This window comes from Haliotis rubra, unplaced genomic scaffold (assembly GCF_003918875.1).
Source record: "Haliotis rubra isolate DU_JTF1 unplaced genomic scaffold, ASM391887v1 Scf281, whole genome shotgun sequence".
Lineage (NCBI taxonomy): Eukaryota > Metazoa > Mollusca > Gastropoda > Lepetellida > Haliotidae > Haliotis > Haliotis rubra.
In genome coordinates, this window is record NW_025766903.1 from 473638 (window position 1) to 500067 (window position 26430).

Genomic DNA, 26430 nt, shown 5'->3' on the forward strand with positions numbered 1-26430 from the left:
TAACAAGCCAATCCAGAGTTCCTCTTGGTGTGGGCGTTACAAGACAATCTAAAGTTCCTCTTGGTGTGGGTGTTACAAGAGAATCTAAAGTTCCTCTTGGTGTGGTTGTAACAAGCCGATCCAGAGTTCCTCTTGGTGTGGGTGTTACTAGACAATCTAAAGTTCCTCTTGGTGTGGGTGTTACAAGAGAATCTAAAGTTCCTCTTGGTGTGGTTGTAACAAGCCGATCCAGAGTTCCTCTTGGTGTGGGTGTTACTAGACAATCTAAAGTTCCTCTTGGTGTGGGCGTTACAAGACAATCTAAAGTTCCTCTTGGTGTGGGTGTTACAAGAGAATCTAAAGTTCCTCTTGGTGTGGTTGTAACAAGCCGATCCAGAGTTCCTCTTGGTGTGGGTGTTACTAGACAATCTAAAGTTCCTCTTGGTGAGGTTGTAACAAGCCGATCCAGAGTTCCTCTTGGTGTGGGTGTTACAAGACAATCTAGAGTTCCTCTTGGTGTGGGTGTAACAAGCGAATCCAGAACTCCTCTTGGCGTGGCTGGGTGTAACAAGACAATGCAATGTTCCTCTTGGTGTGGGTGTTACAAGACAATCTAAAGTTCCTCTTGGTGTGGTTGTAACAAGCCAATCTAAAGTTCCTCTTGGTATGGGTGTGACAAGCCAATCCAGAGTTCCTCTTGGTGTGGTTGTAACAAGCCGATCGAGAGTTCCTCTTGGTGTGGGTGTTACAAGAGAATCTAAAGTTCCTCTTGGTGTGGTTGTAACAAGCCGATCCAGAGTTCCTCTTGGTGCGGGTGTTACAAGACAATCTAAAGTTCCTCTTGGTGTGGTTGTAACAAGCCGATCCAGAGTTCCTCTTGGTGTGGGTGTTACAAGACAATCTAAAGTTCCTCTTGGTGTGGGTGTTACAAGAGAATCTAAAGTTCCTCTTGGTGTGGGTGTAACAAGCCGATCCAGAGTTCCTTTTGGTGTGGGCGTTACAAGACAATCTAAAGCTCCTCTTGGTGTGGGTGTTACAAGAGAATCTAAAGTTCCTCTTGGTGTGGTTGTAACAAGCCGATCGAGAGTTCCTCTTGGTGTGGGTGTTACAAGACAATCTAAAGTTCCTCTTGGTGTGGTTGTAACAAGCCAATCCAGAGTTCCTCTTGGTGTGGGTGTTACAAGACAATCTAAAGCTCCTCTTGGTGAGGTTGTAACAAGCCGATCCAGAGTTCCTCTTGGTGTGGGTGTTACAAGACAATCTAAAGTACCTGTTGGTGTGGTTGTAACAAGCCAATCCAGAGTTCCTCTTTGTGTGGGTGTAACAAGCCGATCCAGAGTTCCTCTTGGTGTGGGTGTAACAAGACAATCTAAAGTTCCTCTTGGTGTGGGTGTTACAAGACAATCTAAAGCTCCTCTTGGTGTGGGTGTAACAAGCCAATCCAGAGTTCCTCTTGTTGTGGTCGTTTCTATCCACTTCACGTCAACTCTTCGATGTGTGTGTTACTCGACAATCCATGTTACTGTCCACTGTGCAATGCGGTGTTGCTGTCCACGCCAGATACATTTTCTGTGATGCGGTTGTTATTACACTCTCCAGGTCTACTCTTGGATGAGGGGGCGGTGGGGTAGCCTAGTGGTTAAAGCGTTCGCACATCACGCTGAAGCCCCGGGTTCGATTGCAAACATGGGCACAATGTGTGATGCCCATTTCTGGTATCCCCCGCCGTGAAATTGCTGGAATATTGCTGTAACTAAACTCACCCTCTCACTCTTTGATGGAGGCAACTGTATATAAGATATACTGTTCCCTGTTCCCAGGGAAGGCCCCATACTTCTGTGACAACTTGAGGGCCGTTTTCCTTGTCATGGCCTAATTATGCCTTCACCCATTGACAAGTTCATGTCTTAACCCCCGTCAGTCCCTCGACCTATTCCACAGTTATGTATTCATTCCTTGAGATAAATCCTATACATTTGTTGGAAAATTGACCCAGCTGACATATGGTAAATAAATTAAAAGGGTTTGCTTGAAGTGCCGTTAGAATGACACTTGCCACACGCTGGCAGATTAAGGGCTTCCCAGCTGGTATTTAAGCCATTCCCGGGCTGAATCAGTGCGGATTTTACACCGAAAGTCATGGAGAGTGTCCTCTGGGTATGTACCTCGTTACTCTGATGCTTAACGTATTGACTCCCATGTAACCGATGTTTGTTCTTTCAAAATTACTTGGATATGAAAATCATATATATATATATATATATATATATATACATGACCAAAACCTGTCGCAATACAACTAAAATATATACTGTGTGAAACAGCACATCGAATTTGGCCCTTCGCGCACGCACACACACACACACACACACATTTATATATGTGAAACGACTATCAACGAATACCATAATTTAATTCGATGAAGCGTGTCTGACTGTATATTTTGTTTTATTTGCCACATTTCAAAAGGTCCTGTGTATAGCTGCCGGATTCTCTGTCACCTGTAAGTAAAGCTCTGTTTGGTTGTTGTATGTGTTTGGTGTACCGCCGCACTGGGTATTATACTGTCTCGGGGTCCAGACCAGACAATCCAGTGAATGACATAAGGAACATCGATTGAGATACAATGATGTGCATCAACCAGCCACCCGATCTCGTCAGTCGCCTGTTACCACCAAGACCAAATCTACCCGGGTCTTCAAGTGTGATCGGTTGATGTGTGCATGTGATTGTCCCATACAGTTCGAACGTATATCTGAGAACCATTTACCTGCTTCCATTACAATATTGTAACATTCATTACAGCTTTCTTTAAGCATCGCATAGTTTCAATAGAGTGACAGTAGTTGTAAAGTGAAACTATAAAAACATGGACATTGAGACTGTTTTTCTGTCCTGTCCTTTGATTGATTCAACTTCGAGTTTTCGAGATATTGGGGTTTGAACTTTCGAGCTTTTAAAATACGTGGTCTCTATCAGCCTCGCTACATCAGTATCCGCTGACCGTTAGTTCTGATATATGTGTGTATCCTTCAGATGGCCATACTGTGGAGGAATATCCGTGCACACCAGGGGTAAGTGCTTCAACAGTAGGATCTCTGAACACAAATGTCTGATTGAGGCAAGTATATCTAGAACTGCGCAGCCTTGTAAATCGAGAGTTACAGTATATGTGTTTCTGGCACACACCTTGTGGTAATCTTGTGGATAGAAACGCTTTCATAGATCGTGTGATATGCCATGAAAGATACAGGCGCTTACATGGATCATCTGGTATCTCTTTGTCTACAGTCCCTTTCATGAACAGTGTGGTATCTCTGTGGATAAAGTGGCTTTCATGGACCGTGTGGTATCTCTGTGGATGTAATCGCTTTCATGGACTATGTGGCATATCTGTGGCTACAGTCACTTTCATGGACCATGCGGTATCTCTGTGGCTAGTCGCTTTCATGGACAGTGTGGTATCTCATTGGATGTAGTCGCTTTCATCGACCGTGTGGTACCTCCGTGGATGTAGTCGCTTTCATGGACCATATGGTATCTCTGTGGATGTAGTCGCTTTCATGGACAGTGTGGTATCTCATTGGATGTAGTCGCTTTCATGGACTATGTGGCATATCTGTGGCTACAGTCACTTTCATGGACCATGCGGTATCTCTGTGGATGTAGTCGCATTCATGGACCATATGATATCTCTGTTGCTGCAGTCGCTGTCATGGACAGTGTGGTACCTCTGTGGCTACAGTCGCTTTCATGAACAGTGTACTATTTCTGTGGCTACAGTCGTTTTCATGGACTGTGTGGTATCTCTATGGCTACAGTCGCTTTCATGGACAATGTAGTAACTCTGCGGATAAGGTCGCTTTCATGGACTGTGTGATATATCTGTGTATATAGTAGGTTTCATGGACCGTATGATATCTTTGTAGCTACAGTTGCTTTCATAGACCATGTGGTATCTCTGTGGCTACAGTCACTTTCATGGACAGTGTGGTATCTCATTGGATGTAGTCGCTTTCATGGACCATGTGGTTTATCTTTGGCTCCATTCACTTTCAGCGACCGTGTGATACCTCCGTGGATGAAGTCGTTTTCATGGATCATGTGGTATCTTCGTGGCTACAGTCGTTTTCATGGACACTGTGGTATCTCATTGGATGTAGTCGCTTTGATGGACCATGTGGTATATCCGTGGATGTAGTCGCTTTCATGGACCATATGGCATCTCTGTGGCTACAATCGCTTTCATGGACAGTGTGGTATCTCATTGGATGTAGTCGCTTTCATGGACAGTGTGGTATCTCTGTGGCTACAGTCGCTTTCATGGACAGTGTGGTATCTGTGTGTCTACAGTCGTTTTTATGGACCATGTGGTATCTCTGTGGCTAGTCGCTTTCATGGACAGTGTGGTATCTCATTGGATGTAGTCGCTTTCATCGACCGTGTGGTACCTCCGTGGATGTAGTCGCTTTCATGGACCATATGGTATCTCTGTGGATGTAGTCGCTTTCATGGACAGTGTGGTATCTCATTGGATGTAGTCGCTTTCATCGACCGTGTGGTACCTCCGTGGATGTAGTCGCGTTCATGGACCATATGGTATCTCTGTGGATGTAGTCGCTTTCATGGACTGTGTCGTATCTCTGTGGCTACAGTCGTTTTTATGGACCATGTGGTATATCTGTGGCTAGTCGCTTTCATGGACAGTGTGGTATCTCAGTGGATGTAGTCGCTTTCATGGACAGTGTGGTATCTCAGTGGATGTAGTCGCTTTCATGGAAGTGTGGTATCTCTGTGGCTACAGTCACTTTCATGGGCAGTGTGGTATCTCAGTGGATGTAGTCGCTTTCATGGAACGTGGTATCTCTGTGGCTACAGTCACTTTCATGGACAGTGTGGTATCTCAGTGGATGTAGTCGCTTTCATGGACAGTGTGGTATCTCAGTGGATGTAGTCGCTTTCATGGAATGTGGTATCTCTGTGGCTACAGTCGCTTTCATGGACAGTGTGGTATCTCAGTGGATGTAGTCGCTTTCATGGACAGTGTGGTATCTCAGTGGATGTAGTCGCTTTCATGGAATGTGGTATCTCTGTGGCTACAGTCACTTTCATGGGCAGTGTGGTATCTCAGTGGATGTAGTCGCTTTCATGGACAGTGTGGTATCTCAGTGGATGTAGTCGCTTTCATGGAATGTGGTATCTCTGTGGCTACAGTCACTTTCATGGGCAGTGTGGTATCTCAGTGGATGTAGTCGCTTTCATGGACAGTGTGGTATCTCAGTGGATGTAGTCGCTTTCATGGACTGTGTCGTATCTCTGTGGCTACAGTCGTTTTTATGGACAGTGTGGTATCTCTGTGGCTAGTCGCTTTCATGGACAGTGTGGTATCTCAGTGGATGTAGTCGCTTTCATGGACAGTGTGGTATCTCAGTGGATGTAGTCGCTTTCATGGAATGTGGTATCTCTGTGGCTACAGTCGCTTTCATGGACAGTGTGGTATCTCAGTGGATGTAGTCGCTTTCATGGACAGTGTGGTATCTCAGTGGATGTAGTCGCTTTCATGGAATGTGGTATCTCTGTGGCTACAGTCACTTTCATGGGCAGTGTGGTATCTCAGTGGATGTAGTCGCTTTCATGGACAGTGTGGTATCTCAGTGGATGTAGTCGCTTTCATGGAATGTGGTATCTCTGTGCCTACAGTCTCTTTCATGGGCAGTGTGGTATCTCAGTGGATGTAGTCGCTTTCATGGACAGTGTGGTATCTCAGTGGATGTAGTCGCTTTCATGGAATGTGGTATCTCTGTGGCTACAGTCACTTTCATGGGCAGTGTGGTATCTCAGTGGATGTAGTCGCTTTCATGGACAGTGTGGTATCTCAGTGGATGTAGTCGCTTTCATGGAATGTGGTATCTCTGTGGCTACAGTCACTTTCATGGACAGTGTGGTATCTCTGTGGATGTAGTCGCTATAATGGACTGTGTGGTATCTCAGTGGCTTTCACCTGACATTTGCCATAACCGTCCTCACTCATACCAGTCTTTCAGTTTTCAGTTGTTACTTTTCTGTGTCTGTGAGGAATGGAGAATGTCATTTTGGGACCTATCCTTTATCTTTATATCTGGACCAGTACTGAGGAACTGGTTCATGTGTGATGTATTCAGGACTGTCCACCTTCAACACTGAGGTCTCGTTTCAGTTCATTTACTATCCCATTGGCCATTATCCCTAAGAGCAAACAGGTGAAGAAATGTGAGCTGATCCGAAAACAGGTCATGTGACAGAGGATCATGATCTGGGGAGGCTTTCCAAAATTATCATGAAATACATCATTTTCCACAATCTCAATGGTCTTCTGAGACTTTTCATGATTAGGTTTATGTATAAATTCATTTATTGTATGTAAACAGTACCCTGCGTGGTTAACAATAGCATTCCCTAAAACATTGACGGTATCGACATATTGTGGGTTTGTTGACATTAAATGTCATAATGCGGAGTAACAGACGAGTACGATTAAATGTATGTTCAGTGTTTGTTTTACAACAAGAACAAACTTGAATCATGTTCAGACATGGACAACACCAATAGAACCACAACTGTTTCACGACTGTTTCACGACTGTTTCTGTCTTTGTTCCAGTTAAATGTGAACTGTACAGCTGGAGAATGCCGGTTAGTCTTCGGCTGCAGACAACAGGCTTGTGGAGTGCGTCCAGAATGTGTCGGTAAGGAGATATACATTTGTTTTGTATTTACTCCAGTGCCGTTAAGTCTATCTATTTCATTTTTAATAGCGAAAGAACAGTTTACCAGGAAGAAACGAGTCCTTACCACAGTATATGCGTAGGACGTGATTTCATAGATATTTATGGCTTTATCATGCTACATAGATATAATTGTCCTGTGTAATCTCCAACAGATCCTTCACCGCGGCCAACCATTATGTGTCCAATTGGAAAGCCTGTCATCGATACCAACCATCAGGAAATCTCCTGTGCGCCCGATGGTTCGTGTCCAGTGACCACGGCCTGTGTCCGAGGCCCCCAGCAAGGCCAGGAGTGTGTTGTTTTAGACCTTCAGGAGGACCCCTGCACCTCCTGCACCACCAGCACCTCCTGCACCTCCTGCACCTCCTGCTCCACCATCACCGCCAGGTGGCCACTCGCCTCGTTATGTTTACTGGCGTGACCTTCAGTCCCTGTGGATTGTCATGCTCTTTGTGTTTGACACCTTTACATTTAAACACTTTGCAAAAAGGCTTTGCGCATTCTTATTGTCAGACAGATCTAGTCTACCAGACTTCGTGTAGCTGGCCTCACTCAGAGGGTGTGGGTTCGAATCCGAGATTGGAATTAGGCAATACATGTACTACAATCTGTACTTTACTGAGATAGTGTAATCCCCAATGTAACATATGTTACGTGTTTGGGAGTAATGTGAAGCGTAAAGACCACCCCAGAGCTTGCATGTAGTCCTCTTCTTCCTGCGCTGTTCAATACTGATGCCACTATCGTGCTTATATATGCTTACATCAAGTTTAGTTTACCTACTATATATTACATATAGGAGTTAGTCATGTCACTATAGTTGACTGAAAGAAACACTTAGAAACACGTTTTTAATAATATAAATGACGATATATCATTAAATCCAATGGCACTGAATTCCACGCCGCATGGGCATTTCTACGCGCCTAGAGCATAATAGGTATTGTTTGGGAAACATTTTAATACAAATCTGGAATTGTTTTGATTCAATTTAAAGGACCACTCTATCACTGATTATTGTCATTATGACGGATTCAAATTCACTCTGCAATATTATATGTTTTGTCTCTGTTTCTTCTCCAAAGGACCATCACCGACAGATCCAAATCCTCTAGATCCATGCTTCCCTGGTGTGAGTCCCTTGTCATATATTTTGTCAACCCACCCTTTTTCTAACCCTCTCTCTCTATATATTTCTGTAAATGGAGAGCGGAATGTCACGGGCTCGATCCCCGACCGCGTCATACCAAAAGACGTTAAAATATGGTACTTGTTGGTCCCTGCCTGGCGCTCGGCATTAATGGGTACAACAAGGACTGGTCGGCTCGGAGTATAATGTGTCTGGGTGGGGTATTCATGCTTCACTGCGGCATGGTATCTCAGTGGGCTGGCACTATAAAACCAGCTTCAGTCTGGGCTAGTACAAGCAACCGCACATACACATACACTTGCATGCACGTCGCCATATGAGCGAAATATTCTCAAGCACGACGTAAAACCCAATTTCACTTCACCTCACCTATTTCTCTGAATGCCTTGGACAAATGTAATCATCACTTGTACGTGTGTTATGTACGTAAATGAGAATGTCAACCACATGACTCACGTGACTCACGTGTCATTTCCTTCCAGAAATACGTCAACTGCACACACGGCGAATGTAGGCTGGTGGCAGACTGCAACATTCAAGGATGTCCTGCCGTCCCCACGTGTGTTGGTAGGTCTTTGATAAGGTGGGCATATGCACGTGTGTTGGTAGGTCTTTGATAAGGTGGACATATGCACGTGTGTTGGTAGGTCTTTGATAAGGTGGACATATGCACGCGTGTTGGTGGGTCTTTGATAAGGTGGACATATGCACGTGTGTTGGTAGGTCTTTGATAAGGTGGACATATGCACGTGTGTTGGTAGGTCTTTGATAAGGTGGACATATGCACGTGTGTTGGTAGGTCTTTGATAAGGTGGACATATGCACGTGTGTTGGTAGGTCTTTGATAAGGTGGACATATGCACGTGCCCATGGATCAACTGCATGTGTTTGCATTACCCTACTTAGACCCCAAGGACTGGATGCTGGTCGTCGGGCTTCTACTAAGTTGTCATGGAAACAATTCAGTTTTCAACAGACCGGTCATCACCTAATTACAGTCTTCTTAGGGATCCTTATATTAACAGAATTTGAAATGTTTTTGAACTGCTAGGGTGTATGTTATATCAATACTGCAATCATATTTCCCTCTTTCTCTGTTCACAGACCCTTCCCCCATACCATCTCTACAATGTCCCATTGGCAAGCCTGCTCTGAATTCCTACGGCAATGAAATATCTTGTGCAGGAGGGGGTTCCTGTCCCATCAACACTGTGTGTGTCACTCATTCGTCAGGGGTCCCTGCTGTCTGCTGTTTCACGCCTGAAGGTAACAGCTATATTGCCTACACGTTGTGAAATGTCGTTGTGTTATATATTATATTGTTTAGAAAATGACAACAATTACCCCTGCACTGTCTTTTGATTCCCCACGGTTGATTCTGATTCCATGGCTGATTGGCAAGGACGGCGCCATGCAAGTAGTGTCTACGTGACAACGTATATCAATAATAATGATGATAACGTGTTTATCCTGCGCCTTTGTCCGACTGGGAGACATGGGACATACACAGGTTGCTAAGTCTGGGATACTGGGATACCTGCGCCTTTGTCCTGCTGGGAGACATGGGACATACACAGGTTGCTAAGTCTGGGATACTGGGATACCTGCGCCGTTGTCCTGCTGGGAGACATGGGACATACACAGGTTGCTAAGTCTGGGATACTGGGATTCCTGCGCCGTTGTCCTGCTGGGAGACATGGGACATACACAGGTTGCTAAGTCTGGGATACTGGGATACCTGCGCCGTTGTCCTGCTGGGAGACATGGGACATACACAGGTTGCTAAGTCTGGGATACTGGGATACCTGCGCCGTTGTCCTGCTGGGAGACATGGGACATACACAGGTTGCTAAGTCTGGGATACTGGGATACCTGCGCCGTTGTCCTGCTGGGAGACATGGGACATACACAGGTTGCTAAGTTTGGGATACTGGGATACCTGCGCCTTTGTCCTGCTGGGAGACATGGGACATACACAGGTTGCTAAGTTTGGGATACTGGGATACCTGCGCCGTTGTCCTGCTGGGAGACATGGGACATACACAGGTTGCTAAGTCTGGGATACTGGGATACCTGCGCCGTTGTCCTGCTGGGAGACATGGGACATACACAGGTTGCTAAGTCTGGGATACTGGGATACCTGCGCCGTTGTCCTGCTGGGAGACATGGGACATACACAGGTTGCTAAGTTTGGGATACTGGGATACCTGCGCCGTTGTCCTGCAGGGGAAACATGGGACATACACAGGTTGCTAAGTCTGGGATACTGGGATACCTGCGCCGTTGTCCCGCTGGGAGACATGGGACATACACAGGTTGCTAAGTCTGGGATACTGGGATACCTGCGCCGTTGTCCTGCTGGGAGACATGGGACATACACAGGTTGCTAAGTCTGGGATACTGGGATACCTGCGCCTTTGTCCTGCTGGGAGACATGGGACATACACAGGTTGCTAAGTTTGGGATACTGGGATACCTGCGCCGTTGTCCTGCTGGGAGACATGGGACATACACAGGTTGCTAAGTCTGGGATACTGGGATACCTGCGCCGTTGTCCTGCTGGGAGACATGGGACATACACAGGTTGCTAAGTCTGGGATACTGGGATACCTGCGCCGTTGTCCTGCTGGGAGACATGGGACATACACAGGTTGCTAAGTCTGGGATACTGGGATACCTGCGCCTTTGTCCTGCTGGGAGACATGGGACATACACAGGTTGCTAAGTCTCGGATACTGGGATACCTGCGCCTTTGTCCTGCTGGGAGACATGGGACATACACAGGTTGCTAAGTTTGGGATACTGGGATACCTGCGCCGTTGTCCTGCTGGGAGACATGGGACATACACAGGCTGCTAAGTCTGGGATACTGGGATACCTGCGCCGTTGTCCTGCTGGGAGACATAGGACATACACAGGTTGCTAAGTCTGGGGTACTATGATACCTTGGGGCTTCTGAAAGATACCGTTGCAACATGTCAGCTATTTTCTTCAGCCCAAACAACTCCCACACCAGTAACACGAGAACCGCCGACAACACCATCATCCATAGTCGATCCTTGCGAACCAGGGGTGAGTCTTTGTGTTAGCTTCATGTTTAACTGACTCATGTAATGTTGTGTTATAACAGGATCACTCCGAATACCGGCGTGATTACTTACATTCTAAAACGAGACATCGACCAATACCTGTCACAAAACAACTAACATATATACTGTGTAAAACAGCACATCGAATCATACCCTTCATATATATCCTGTAAAAGTAAGCTGCAGTTTGAGGGATTGAGCTGTCTGTACTGATGCATTTGATGTTGGTTAATACTGCTCATATACTCCTCCGTGAGTGGACGACTTGCAACTGTTTGGGCGTCTCAAGTAGCATATAGCACGTTGCATTGACTTTAAGTATGCGTAAGTCTCGAATGATTTCAAAATATAACACAACAGAAAGTTCACTATGACACACCACAAACGATACCTTACTCGTCTCTCTCCAACTGTTGTCTGCAGGTAAATGTCAACTGCACGAGAGGTGTCTGTAGGCTGGTGGTGAGCTGCAGGATCCGTGGGTGCCCTGCTGTTCCCACGTGTGTCGGTATGTATTTGTTTGGGGGCGGGGTGGGTGGGGGGTGGGGATGGAGAGAGTGCTAATCATTTTGTTGATCAGAAACGAAATTGGAGTTGGTGTAGTTTGACAATAATAAATTAGGACCTAAAATGACCATAGCAAAGCAATCATCAAACAAATAAATACTGAAATATCTGTGTACACAGGAACTGTGTAGATCACACAAGACCTGAGTTTCATGTTGTACGGAAGACGTGCTCCTATGAAAGAATGTATCATGACGGAATCTTTGCGAGCACAGTATCAATTGTAGCTATAGACTTAAATGTTCAAAGGCTACCTCAGAGTCTAGGACGTCGTTTACGACGACAGAAGATTTTTAGGCTGATGCACATCAATGCTTAAACTGGACCGGCGTAATTTCACGTTGCAAACGTGTCTTATGTCAAAGTGTGATCAGTAAGCTTTGAAATGGATAGTAGACATGCAGGTCGCCGCCAGCATCCATCACATAGCGGGAACACGGGGCTCTCCTGGTTGACGTCGAACGTCATAACCTTGTTATGGACTACAACCGGAGAAACGACCCACAGAAAGCCAGTGATTGGATTGTTTCAACTGTGTTTCTACAGGACATTTTTCCACTGTGCGCAATTCACATTCGTATCACAGACCCGAAACCACAGACAGGCAAGTTTGAGTTGGACAGGAGTTGTCTGTAATGTGATCACTGGAGAATGTAAACAAAGTAGAAACATGAGAAGTGCACTAGGACCGAACTTCGTCCTCATCGTGCCCGGGTACTCATGTCATCTTTGTTTACGCTTTGTAGTTCCAGTGCAAACAATGCCAAGACATATACCTGCATTCTTTGTCTAATTAGGGACAGGGTAATAACGTACATAGCATGACATTGGAACGTTGTTATTTTGTCAACTGATTGTTTCTCGGCTCTGTTCGACCCAACCATGCAGCCGATGATAGAAAGGTCTTCCTATTCTCATTTAAATGACAGGTGATGTTTGGTTTGAGGTTCACGTTCATGTTGTTACAAATCCTTGTTGTTACAGATCCCTCCCCAAAACCGTCACTGAACTGCCCGATAGGGGGACTCTGCACTGCACCCCGACTTACAGGAAATCTCGTGTGTGGGAGGATATCCATGTCCCTTCAATACAGCGTGTGTTGCCGCCCCGTCAGGATCACCAGCAGTCTGTTGCTACAGCCCACCTGGCCCAGTCACCATGGGTACGTACAGGTGAAATACCGGATGTTACTAAAACGAGTTTTACACTATCCACTATCATTATCTGGAGACACAAGTAGAATGTGTGCCACATGTCATTATCTGGAGACACAAGTAGAATGTGTGTGTCCCGTGTCATTATCTCGAGACACAAGTTGAATGTGTGCCCCGTGCCATTATCTGGAGACACAAGTAGAATGTGTGCCCCGTGTCATTATCTGGAGTCACAAGTAGAAAGTGTGCCCCGTGCCATTATCTGGAGAAACAAGTAGTATGTGTGCCTCATGTCATTTTCTGGAGAAACAAGTAGAATGTGTGCCCCGTGTCATTATCTGGAGACACAAGTAGAATGCGTATCCCGTGCCATTATCTGGAGACACAAGTAGAATGTGTGTCCCATGTCATTATCTGGAAACACAAGTAGAATGTGTGTCCCGTTTCAAAGTCAAGTCAAAGATATTTATTGTACTTAAGGCCTCCGGCCCATATACAAGTAATACAAGTATATATACAGCACATACTACAGACATTTCACAAAGAAATTGCAGTTCAGATAAGATATTGCTTCTAAGGAAAACGGCATGTTTTACATAAAGCGCAAGATTACGTATTACGTTTTCATTTTTGGAAGATAGAATGGAAGCAAAGGCAGATGTAGGATATTTTAACAGGTAATTATTTGGGATATATTTTTTTCTTAAATCAGCATAATGTTGGCATACAAAAGCGAAGTGAATTTCATCTTCTATAGCCGAGTTACATAATGGACATATCCTTAAACGTCTCTCTATTGAAAATCGTCTGCCCTTATTTACTGATAAGTCTAACAAGCCCAATCGAAAATTGACAAGTGTGCGTCTGATATTTCTAGATATCAATACAGATATAAATAGTTCTGGTTGAATTAAGCTCTTATGTGATCTGTACAACTGGTATCTTGAACTATTGTCTAGACAGGAATGCCATTCTTGATAATACATGCTAACAGATTGTTCTCGAAATTGCTTAAGAAATAGATTGATATTACCAACTGTTTGATTTAGCCACACAAATCCAAAGCCATGAGAAAATAAAAGAGTTCTAATATGAGACGCCCATGTTGTCTTACCCCTATCATCTAAATGTACATGCATGTTATAAGCTAGTTTGGGGATTCTTTGTTCGTGCATTCCAAGGATCTTTAACCAATATTTTAAACATCTGATTTGTGAATTTATACATATCGGATATCTACCACATTCTCCATAAACCATACAAGTTGGTGCTGCTTGCGCTACATTTAAAAACCTGTCATTATCTTGAGACACAAGTAGAATGTGTGCCCCGTGTCATTATCTGGAGAAACAAGTAGAATGTGTGTCATTTGTTAATATCTGGAGAAACAAGTTGAATGTGTGTCCCGTGTCATTATCTGGAGACACAAGCAGAATGTGTGTCCCGTGTCATTATCTGGAGACACAAGTAGAATGTGTGCCCCGTGTCATTATCTGGAGACACAAGTAGAATGTGTGCCCCTTGTCAATATCTGGAGACACAAGTAGAATGTGTGTCCCGTGTCACCATCAGGGCAGTTGCGTTTGTCGTCATACATTAGATATCGAATGTTTGGGTATAAACATACAAGGTGCACAGCTAGTTTATTTCTACTCCTTAGTTCAAATTTGACAGAAATAGACACTTAGTAGCTCGATTTTATTTCAAAACTGATTATTGAAATTTCCAGGTATATTTTTGCTCAACAATAACCAACAATTTAGATTAATTTCAGGCGACAAATATATGACAATGAATGCAATTTTGTTTCGTCTTCCAGTGCCATCTATAGATCCAACACCAGTGCCAACACCACGTCCAACAAGAGAACCAGGACCAGTGGATCCGTGTGAACCTGGTGTAAGTACATTGGTCACAAACTGATACCATATCACTTTCAAGAAAACCATTGATGAGATATCACACAAGGATATTACTGATCATATTTCCCTTACCAGTAAATATTTCATCATAATCTTTCTCTGTACGCAGCTAAATGTGAACTGTACAGCAGGCAAGTGCCGCCTGGTAGCTGACTGTGACCGCTGGCCGTGTTTTGCGCTCCCAACATGTGTTGGTACGGTATAATGCCTTCGTGTTCTTTGTTAGATGTATATGTATGAGTCTGTCTGTGTGCGTGCGTGCGTGTTTGCGTGCGCGCGTGAGTGCACGTGTGTGTAAGAGAGAGAGGGTGTGTATGTGTGTATATGTATGTGTGTGCATGTAGTAGGTAATTAGCGGTAAAAGGCACAAACGAAGAAAGGCAAACTTTAAAAATTGAACCGCTTTTCTTGATCTACCCGGCGTGGTATCTGTTTTATGGCTTCAGAACACAAACTGGTGCTGTCGTAATCAACTCCAATCTTAGGTGATGGTTGTGCCCAAATGCACTTGAATCAGCCATAAACATACATCCAGGCAGTTTCAATCAGGACGTTTGTTGTATTGAGATTTTCTATCTACGATGCCACCAGCATTGAACCACAAATATTGCTTGTCTTTAGTCAGGTTCATCAACAATAAATATACATCATTTCTAAAATGTTGAATTAACCTCAAAACTCAGGCATTATTCATCTGACTAGCCTTGAGAAGCACAGGCATTATTCATTTAACTAGCCTTGAGAACCACAGGCATTATTCATTTGACTAGACTTGAGATGCACAGACATTATTCATTTGACTAGACTTGAAGAGGACAGACATTATTCATTTGACTAACCTTGAGAAGCACAGACATTATTCATTTGACTAGACTTGAGAAGCACAGACATTATTCGTTTGACTAGCCTTGAGAAGCACAGGCATTATTCATTTGACTAGCCTTGAGAAGCACAGGCATTATTCATTTGACTAGCCTTGAAGAGAACAGACATTTTGCATTTGACTAGCCTTGAGAAGCACAGACATTATTCATTTGACTAGCCTTGAGAAGCACAGGCATTATTCATTTGACTAGACTTGAGAAGCACAGACATTATTCATTTGACTAGCCTTGAGAAGCACAGGCATTATTCATTTGACTAGCCTTGAGAAGCACAGACATTACAGACATTATTCATTTGACTAGACTTGAGAAGCACAGGCATTATTCATTTGACTAGCCTTATAAAGCACAGGCACTATTCATTTAGAGAAGCACAGGCAGACATTATTCATTTGACTAGCCTTGAAAGCACAGGCATTATTCATTTGACTAATTATTCATTTCGATTCGAGAGAAGCACAGACATTATTCATTTGAGAAGAGCGCAGACATTATTCATCTGACTAGCCTTGAGAAGCACAGGCATTATTCATTTGACTAGACTTGAGAAGCACAGGCATTATTCATTGACTACTTGAGAAGAACAGACATTATTCATTTGACTAGACTTGAAGAGCACACATTATTCATTTGACTATTTTGAGAAGCATTTATTCATTTGACTAGCCTTGAAGATTTGACTTATTCATTTGACTAGCCTTGAGAAGCACAGACATTATTCATTTGACTAGCCTTGAAGAGGACATTATTAGCACAGACATTATTCATTTGACTAGACTTGAAGAGCACAAGCATTACTCATTTGACTAGCTTTGAGAAGCACAGGCATTATTCATTTGACTAGCCTTTGACTAGCTTTGAAGCACAGGCATTATTCATTTGACTAGACTTGAGAAGCACAGGCATTATTCATTTGACCAACCATGAAGAGAACAGACATTATTCATTTGACTAGACTTGAAGAGCACAGGCATTACTCATTTGACTAGCCTTGAGAAACACAGGCATTAGTCATCAGAGACGATCTCAACATCGTATACAGTGAAAACCCGTCATGTCCAGCTGCCGTTTCAAATATCACCATGTCGACATTCTGCCATGATGTTATTCAGAACATATTGTTGTGTTGACATGCAGACTGACGTACCACAGCCTGGGGGTGCAGCTCGAAGTTAGCACTGTAATGCTCTGGTCTTGTGATTCAGCGTACCGTTCAGATCATCTTACCAATATCTGTCGTTTACACCAAATGGAATGTGTTCTGAGGTTAGAGGCTGACTTGCCCTTTACACCAAATGGCATATGTTCCGAGGTTAGAAGCTAGCTTGTCTTCCATGCCAAATGGATAATGTTCCGAGGTTAGAGGCTAGCTTATCTTTTACGCCAAATGGAATATGTTCCGAGGTTAGAGGCTAGCTTGTTTTTTTACGCTAAATGGAATATGTTTTGAGGTTAGATAGCTTGTCTTCCATGCCAAATGGAATATGTTTCGAGGTTAGAGGCTGGCTTGACTTTGTCGTTGATCAGTATCCAGTATCGAAGTTTTAGGAAATCTATGGAATTTGACAAAATCAGGGTTTTTGTCAAGACTCGCTTCATGTAGGTAATTTACAACTCGATATCTCAACAATACCTATCATGTTGTATCTACTCCATCAAAACTGTACCAACACTTGCAACACCACATGTGTTTCAAAATCACTGGCAGCTGCAAAGTGCTTTCTGCGTAGAATCTTGGCAATGTAAAACTGAAAACTCTTTTGATCGGGGGCTGTATGCCTTGTTCCATTATGGGTCAGAAAAATACTGGACATGATGTCCTTATCCGGAAACAGGCAATGGAAGTAAACGTTCCTTATTGTATAGACACTGTTATCAGTGCTTGGCCATATCCAGATAGTTTTATGTCAGATACTGATGGTCACCGATACATATATCAATTTTTGCATCTTTCATCCTTTCAAGATCCTTCTCCGCCACCATCAGTTCAGTGTCCGGTAGGAAAGCCTGTCCTTAATGCCTCGGGCTACGAAATCTCCTGTAGAGAGCAGAATATATGCCCCTTCAATACTGACTGTTATCAACGAGCTGTCTGTTGTATCACAGTGCCAGGAATCAACCCACAAGGTGTGTTTCTGTTATGTTGTCCAAGCTGTTTGGCGCCGTAACTATTTCATTTCATTATGAAACTGGAGAGGGTGTTCACATGTCAGGTGTTGGATTTAATGTAATGTAACACAACTACTATTTCAGACATGATAAAGGTACAATAGCGCGCACGGTTAGTAAAAGATTGACTCTAAACATACGATGTGTCAATTTCTGGAAGGTTCTATGACTATCTTACATGAAGGTGAATCATTTTACTGTGCACATATAAATGTATTCGTCACCAAACAGTAAGTATCTGACTCTCTCCCTCTCTCTGCAGCACATCCCCGAGCCCCCTCCCTGCTGGATCCCTGCACACCTGGTGTGAGTTATACAACGTTTATACCATGACTGCTCATTGAACACATTTTATTTACATATTTGTTGTTGTTTCTCAATACAATTTTTATGAAGTTTGTTTATTGTGTCCAGCTGAATGTCAACTGCACGAGAGGTGTCTGTCGACTAGTTGAGGACTGTCGGCGACGTGGCTGCCCCGTAACTCCAACCTGCATTGGTAGGTACTAACTACTGTATAATGGAAGCTGTAGAGGTCAATGACTTCAGAACAGATCTATGGACGTACTTGACAAAGGGCATTGTAAGTGAACCATTATATCATGCTGTAACAACCCTCAGTGTTTCATTGTAAGTGTACCATTATACCATACTGTAACAACCCTCAGTGTATCATTGTAAGTGTACCGTTATACCATACTGTAACAACCCTCAGTGTATCATTGTTTGCAAGAAAAACCTGTCTCAATGGATAATACTGTCTTTTTGTCAACTAAACGAATTATGAAATACGTTCCAGAAAATATGATTTGTTAACATTTCCTCCCACCCACGTGGCACGAGCAAACACACATACATGCACACATCAACATCGTTGTTGCCCAGTTCATGACAGTTTCTCATATCACAGATGTGGATCCACCACTTCCACCATACCCTGACGTATGCCCTGTGGGTACGCCTGCACTAGGCAAAGACCTCCAGCTGCTGTATTGTGGTCGCGGAGGAAGAAGATGTCCCCCAAATACTTACTGTGTGATAGGTCGTGGGGATGAATACGCTGTATGCTGTTTTAGTTCTGGTCCAGGTGCGTAGTTTGAACAAACATCAATATGTTCTACTTGAAACCATTCCAATTGAAATCAGTCTATCTATCGGTATGTCCCCCCAACAGGTACACGTTTGTTCTTCTACCAGGTATTAGTGTGTGCCTCTAACAGGTACATGTTTCTTCTTCTTTTTCTAGGTATTAGTTTGTTCCTCTACCAGGACTGAGCATGTTCTCTAGCCGCACAAATTTGTCCCTTGTATATTTGTCAGTATGTTCTTCTACCAGGTACCATGATGTTCCTCTAACACGTAGCACATGTACTCACCCTTGAAGGTCTGGGTTAAAATTGGTCTACAGCAAACGGGATCGGGAGGTCAGGCTCGCATGTCATCGTATCCCAATTACGTAGATCGATGCCCATGATGTTGAGCACTGGATTGTCTGGTACTCATTATTTACAGACTATAGCTGGAATATTGCGGAGTGCGTCGTAAAACGACAAACAAACTGTGTGTTCTTCAACGCCGTATCAGAATGTTATTCTACCGGGTATCAGTATGTTCTTCAACAATAATGACTAACTCTTCTCGTTGAGGAGCATTTACGGCAAATAAAAATGCTTCTATGAAGAAAAGTGAATTCAACTTCGTTTTCCCCACCAGTTCCACCAATAGCTCCAACACCTAGGCCAGCTCCATCGTCAACAGTAAGACCAAGCCCTGGAGGTCCCTGTGAACCTGGTGTAAGTACACACACATTTGTCACACAATAATACCAGAGAATAGCATCCTGAGAAGGATTGATCAGAGTTACTGACATGTTTAGAATTTAAGTAACCATGTGTCCTTCAGTCAACACATTTTCATGTACAATGTTTTCTCTGTACGCAGGTTAATGTGAACTGTACAAGAGGCGAGTGCCGACTGGTTGCTGACTGTAAATACTGGCCGTGTTTTGCGGGCCCAGAATGTGTTGGTACGGTACAGTGCGTTAATATTCCTTGTTCGATGGACAATAATAATCCCCTTTGTTTAGATCGTGTATTTCTTCGTATTGAGTATTGCTCAGGTTGTGATAATTATAATACTTTGAAGACTTGAAGCATGATTTCTTAAATCACCGTCTCCCTCCTTTCATTATCTTAACCACATGTTTATGCTTCATGTGGGTATTTCAGTTATACAATCAGCTTCGTATATATCAGACATACCGGTCAACGGCCTCTTCCCTTTGAAATTAATTTCTAGGTATATAGACCCAGAATGACCAAAACTTCTTCACAGAATTGTATGACAAGGAGAGAGATGTTTTAATTCAACTCGTCACCTTTCACCTCATGTCCAAGGGACACAACACATTTTATGTACAATAACTGAGCGCGTTCTTAGATAATTGAAAACATTGTCTGATCAGGGTTACATAATCCAAGGCCTGAACAAGCCATGAAAACATTTTTTGGTTTAGATGTCAACGTTTGAAGCACCACTGACAAAATTTTAAGTCCCGATGAAATTCCATAATTTGACAGGAACCGTACCCTCTCATGTTTTGTGTGTGTGTGTTTGTGCTGATACCATCACTGAAACGACTGGTATCAGGACGTTTCCAATAGCACATCAACACATGCTTCTTATACAGTCTGATTGAAGTGTTACTTTTTGGGAATGTTTCACAAAAAAAGTTAACTCATTGGATCGAAAGTCCCATAAAGCATTACGAAGATAAGTGGACAAATCTGGGCGTGGAGTTTTCCAAAACACATTTCTTACATGATGGATCAGTGCAATACAGGACAAGCCTACAAACAAGCAGGAAATAAGAGCACATGTCTTTCATTTTGCCGACATAGTCAGTATCAGCCTCAAAGTTGAATGTAGTTACATGTTTGATTAAATCAGATGACTGGCGATTTCAAAACAATTCCATATATAGAGAGAGTTTTGGGAGAAGCGATGATGCGACGGTTTCCGAAACATATAACAATTGTCGTGGTTGTTTCTCCTGTTGCAGATCCATCTCCACCACCATCACGTCAGTGTCCTGAGGGGAAGCCTGTGCTAAATGGCTCGCTTGTTGAAATCTCATGCAGAGAGGAGAATACATGTCCCTTCAATACATACTGTTATCAAGGAGCTGTCTGTTGTATCCGAGTGGCGGGAAGCAGCCCACCAGGTGTGTTTCTATTGGGTCCCCAGTTGTTTCCAGTCACATTGTTTGGTACCATAACCATGCTTCATGTTAACTTGTCTTATCATAATGAAACTACAGAAGGTGTTCACATTTCAGGTGTGGGATTTAATGACTTAGACGTGATAAAGGTATTATATCGCGTATGATCAGTAAGGGAATCTGGCTGTAAACACACATTGTGTACATTTCTGGTAGGTTCCGGGACACACTGGAAGGTAAATCATTTTACTGTGCACATATAAATGTATTCGTCACCAAACAGTATTTGGCTCTCTCCCTCTCTCTGCAGCACGTCCCCGAGCCCCCTCCCTGCTGGACCCCTGCACACCTGGTGTGAGTTATACAACGTTTATACCATGACTTATCATGTTACTTACATTCTCTTTGGTATTTTCTCTGGTTTTTTATCGTTTTAAACTACTGTGATATATAATCTAGTAGAGATGATGGTTGTCCGATACACTTTTCATGAAGTTTGTTTATCCAGCTGAATGTCAACTGCACTAGCGGTGTCTGTCGACTAGTCGAGAACTGTAGACGACGTGGCTGCCCCGTAGAACCAACCTGCGTTGGTAGGTACTGACAAATGTATAATGAAACCTTTGTAAATGGCATTTTGTAAGCTGTAGAAATGAATGACGACAGAAGATATCTGTGGACCTACTTGAGAAAGGGTCTAGTATGTGCCCCATAATGTCACACTGAAACAACAGAGAAGTAGAAACTCCCTCCCTAAGTGTATCACTGTTTGCAAGACAAAAGAGTTCACAATGTCAGCATAGCTAATATTGTCTTTTGACAACGAAATGAATGGATTAAGAAATACGTTTCAGAAAATGTAATTCTTTAACATTTCCTCCCACCAATGTGGCACGCACAAACACAAATATATATATATATATATATACGCACACATCAACATCGTTGTTGTCTAGTTCATGACAGTTTCTCATCTCACAGATGTGGATCCACCACTTCCACCATACCCTGACGTCTGTCCTGTGGGTACGCCTGCACTAGGCAGAGACCTCCAGTTGCTGTATTGTGGTCGCGGAGGGAGACCATGCCCCCAAAATACTTACTGTGTGATAGGTCGTGGGGATGAATACGCTGTATGCTGTTTTGGTTCTGGTCCAGGTGTGTATTTCGAACAAACATCAATATGTTCTACTTGAAACCATACCATTTGAAATCAGTCCATCTATCGGTATGTTTCTCTACCAGGACTGAGTATGTTTCTCTACCAGGTATTAGTATGTTCCTCTACCAGGTATTAGTATGTTCCTGTACCAGGTATTAGTATGGTTCCCTACCAGGAATGAGTATGTTCCTCTACCAGGTATTAGTATGTTTCTCTACCAGGAATGAGTATGTTCCTCTACCAGGTATTAGTATGTTCCTCTACCAGGTATTAGTATGGTTCCTCTACCAGGAATGAGTATGTTCCTCTACCAGGTATTAGTATGTTCCTCTACCAGGTATTAGTATGTTTCTCTACCAGGTATTAGTATGTTCCTCTACCAGGTATTAGTATGTTCCTCTACCAGGTATTAGTATGTTCCTCTACCAGGTATTAGTATGTTCCTCTACCAGGTATTAGTATGTTTCTCTCCCAGGTATTAGTATGTTCCTCTACCAGGTATTAGTATGTTTCTCTCCCGGGTATTAGTATGTTCTTCTACCAGGTATTAGTATGTTTCTCTCCCGGGTATTAGTATGTTCTTCTACCAGGTATTAGTATGTTTCTCTCCAGGTATTAGTATGTTCCTTTACCAGGTATTAGTATGTTTCTCTCTACCAGGTATTAGTATGTTCTTCTACCAGGTATTAGTATGTTTCTCTCCCTACCAGGGTATTAGTATGTTCTTCTACCAGGTATTAGTATGTTTCTCTCCCAGGTATTAGTATGTTCCTTCTACCAGGTATTAGTATGTTTCTCTCTCCAGGTATTAGTATGTTCCTCTACCAGGTATTAGTATGTTTCTCTCCCGGGTATTAGTATGTTCTTCTACCAGGTATTCCAGGTATTAGTATATTAGTATGTTCTCTTACCAGGTATTAGTATGTTTCTCTCCCGGGTATTAGTATGTTCTTCTACCAGGTATTAGTATGTTTCTCTCCCGGGTATTAGTATGTTCCTTTACCAGGTATTAGTATGTTTCTCTCCCGGGTATTAGTATGTTCCTTTACCAGGTATTAGTATGTTTCTCTCCCGGGTATTAGTATGTTCTTCTACCAGGTATTAGTATGTTTCTCTCCCGGGTATTAGTATGTTCTTCTACCAGGTATTAGTATGTTTCTCTCTCAGGTATTAGTATGTTCCTTTACCAGGTATTAGTATGTTTCTCTCCCGGGTATTAGTATGTTCTTCTACCAGGTATTAGTATGTTTCTCTCCCGGGTATTAGTATGTTCTTCTACCAGGTATTAGTATGTTTCTCTCTCAGGTATTAGTATGTTCCTTTACCAGGTATTAGTATGTTTCTCTCCCGGGTATTAGTATGTTCTTCTACCAGGTATTAGTATGTTCCTCTCTCTCCCAGGTATTAGTATGTTCTTCTACCAGGTATTAGTATGTTTCTCTCCCGGGTATTAGTATGTTCTTCTACCAGGTATTAGTATGTTTCTCTCCCGGGTATTAGTATGTTCCTCTACCAGGTATTAGTATGTTTCTCTCCCGGGTATTAGTATGTTCTTCTACCAGGTATTAGTATGTTTCTCTACCAGGACTGAGTATATATGTTTCTCTACCAGGACTGAGTGTGTTTCTCGAGCCGGAACAAATTCGTCCCTTGCATGTTTGTCCAGTATGTTCCCTTACGAGATATTCCGTTGTTCTACCATGTACTTTTATGAAGAAAAGTGAATTTAATATCGTTTCCCCCACCAGTTCCGCCAATAGCTACACCACCTAGGCCAGCTCCATCGCCAACAGTAAGACCAAGCCCTGGAGATCCCTGTGAACCTGGTGTAAGTACACACACATTTGTCACACAATAATACCAGAGAATAACACCTTGAGAAGAATTGATCAGAGTTACTGACATGTTTAGGATTCAAGTAACCATGTGTCCTTCAGTCAACACATTTTCATGTACAATGTTTTCTCTGTACGCAGGTTAATGTGAACTGTACAAGAGGCGAGTGCCGACTGGTTGCTGACTGTAAATACTGGCCGTGTTTTGCGGGCCCAGAATGTGTTGGTACGGTATAATGCCTTAACATTCCTTTTTCGATGGACAATAATAATCCCGATTTATTTAGATATTTAGATCGTGATAGCTCAAGTTAGCAGATTTCGTTTCAAGTATATGGAGAGATATTTTATATGTTCAGGATTGTTAGACGTTAACAGTTGATACAATTTTGCCCTTGTAGGACATGTGAAATAATACAGAGGGATTAGTTGATCTCTTAGGTGCTTATAATATGGACAAAGTAACACAAAGTGATATTTTCATCTTCTACAACACTCCTAGTACAATTAGAGCATAAAAGTTGGTCGGTATCAATATTATTATCGTACCTTCATTTACAAATCTTTAATTTGTGTGACTGGATTCTAAATTTACAAAATATTCGTAATAAATCTTTATGACTAAACATTTCTACAACGTTCAGTGTCTAACAAAGCTAGTATAAAAGGAGAAATCACTTCTTCCCGATAGCCTACCATGCCAATCCTGGAACTGTATATCTTTACAGCGAGTTGAAAAGGTATACATAAATATATCAATCAATCAATCTTTATTTCAGTACTTAAAAGGCCACAGGCCTGTAGTACATTTAAAGTTTACATGAGTAGATAGAAATCATTTATAAATTCTTTTCTGTAACATTACTTTTTCTTAATCTCATAGCGAAATAGATGTACATTGCCAGATTCTGTAATAGTGATGTGGTAGTATCTGTTAATAGTGAAATTAATGTTCTTACACTTGGATGCTTATAATAGTATGGCTTTAGGTATTTTGTTCGTAGAGTCGTATAAACAGGACAGATTAGAAGAAAATGTAGTTCATCCTCAACAGTACTCATATTACATAACTGACATATTCTGATTTATCTTTGTATACCTGCATACCTGCCAGTTTCAATAAATAATTCATGGAAGAGCAACGAAAACCGAGAGAGAGCTATACGGAACTTCTTTACGCCGATTTTTGCTAAATAGTCTTCAAAACGTATGTCCGATTTCCATTGGTTATAGTATAAACATTTTGTGGATAGAAGTAGTGATTCCGACCAAGACTGGAAATAGATATCTTTCATTCTTTGTGTAAAGGATATGATAAAATTGGTATGCAACTGAACATTGTGATCACACCACACATAACCATAACCAGTTTTGTACAACAACTCCCCTAATATCACTCACCCAATTCCTTTTCCCATTTTCGTCATACAATTTCATCATATCATAACATTTTTTCGAAACCTATGGCATGGCATATGCAGTAATCTTACCCAATACTTTATGGCTTTAATGGAAGAGTATATAAACAAGGGGAATCTACCTAATTCTCCGTAAACCATCCTATTACATATGTTCGGTTTTACACCAAGAACCTTTTTGCATGCATATAAATGAACTCTTTCAATACTGTCATATTGTTGTAATCCCCATATCTCAGAGCCATATAGAAGTATTGGACTTATCTTCATATCGAATATTTTAAAGAATGTGTTAAAGGACATTTCACCCAACGATCTCATATTTTTACAAACACCGATTAGGATTTTCAAGGCTTGTGCTGACGCTTGTTTTGTGTGTTTGGACCAGGAAAGGCTATTACAAAAATATACACCAAGATACTTATAAACACTGGTAGTTTTGAGTAGTTGCCCTTTATAATACCATTTTTCTAATTTAGAGAGTTTGACACCTTTCTTAAAGACGATAATTTTGGTTTTGTCTCTGTTTACACACAATTTATATTGGTCAGAAAATGTGTCTAATTCATCTATTTGTTTCTGTAAACCGCTAACAGTACTAGAAAATAGTACAATATCATCGGCAAAGAGTAACAGAAATAGTTGTATTGTATCTGGGTGTAGTTGAATCCTATTCGTACATGTGTCACATATTTGTATTGCTAATTCATTAATGAAAAACGTAAAAAGGAAAGGGATATATCATAATTGCCCAAATCCTGTGATATCCAAACATAAGAAAAGCCCATCGAAAACAATAACATACGAACCCCTGTTACCTAGTTTACTTTACCATTACTATCATACAACTTTAGCATTTCGTAACAGGCTTTAGGATAACGACCTGGTTGCATACAAAGAAGCCTACTCCAATACCCGACACAGCGACTGAAATAACTTACACAAACTGGATATCTCCCAACATCGCCCAATAGAACACGAGTCGGAGTCAATTTAAACATAATCAAATACCTTTTAAAACTTTGGACTTTCTCAGTATCTGTTCTATTAGTGCAACCCCATATTCCCGAACCATATAATATTATAGGAAAAGTTTTGGTATTAAATATTTTCTG

General features: G+C 42.3%; 1 protein-coding gene across 1 annotated transcript in view; it reads left to right on the forward strand.

Annotated features, from left to right (window-relative positions):
• Positions 1-2111: 2111 nt before the first annotated feature.
• Positions 2112-26430, forward strand: part of LOC124281258 (latent-transforming growth factor beta-binding protein 4-like) — a 37287-nt gene continuing 12968 nt past the window's right edge. The window contains 28 exon segments of the mRNA XM_046717285.1: positions 2112-2136; positions 2449-2482; positions 3016-3053; positions 6619-6703; positions 6898-7014; positions 7017-7061; positions 7064-7132; positions 7831-7877; positions 8378-8462; positions 9000-9161; positions 10891-10967; positions 11408-11492; positions 12536-12570; positions 12572-12713; positions 14525-14604; positions 14737-14821; positions 17477-17638; positions 17943-17986; positions 18095-18179; positions 18591-18767; positions 19394-19473; positions 19622-19706; positions 20742-20903; positions 21211-21254; positions 21409-21493; positions 21882-22058; positions 23811-23890; positions 24039-24123. Of these exon segments, the coding sequence (XP_046573241.1) occupies positions 2119-2136; positions 2449-2482; positions 3016-3053; positions 6619-6703; positions 6898-7014; positions 7017-7061; positions 7064-7132; positions 7831-7877; positions 8378-8462; positions 9000-9161; positions 10891-10967; positions 11408-11492; positions 12536-12570; positions 12572-12713; positions 14525-14604; positions 14737-14821; positions 17477-17638; positions 17943-17986; positions 18095-18179; positions 18591-18767; positions 19394-19473; positions 19622-19706; positions 20742-20903; positions 21211-21254; positions 21409-21493; positions 21882-22058; positions 23811-23890; positions 24039-24123 (2470 nt within the window). The 5' untranslated portion in view covers positions 2112-2118.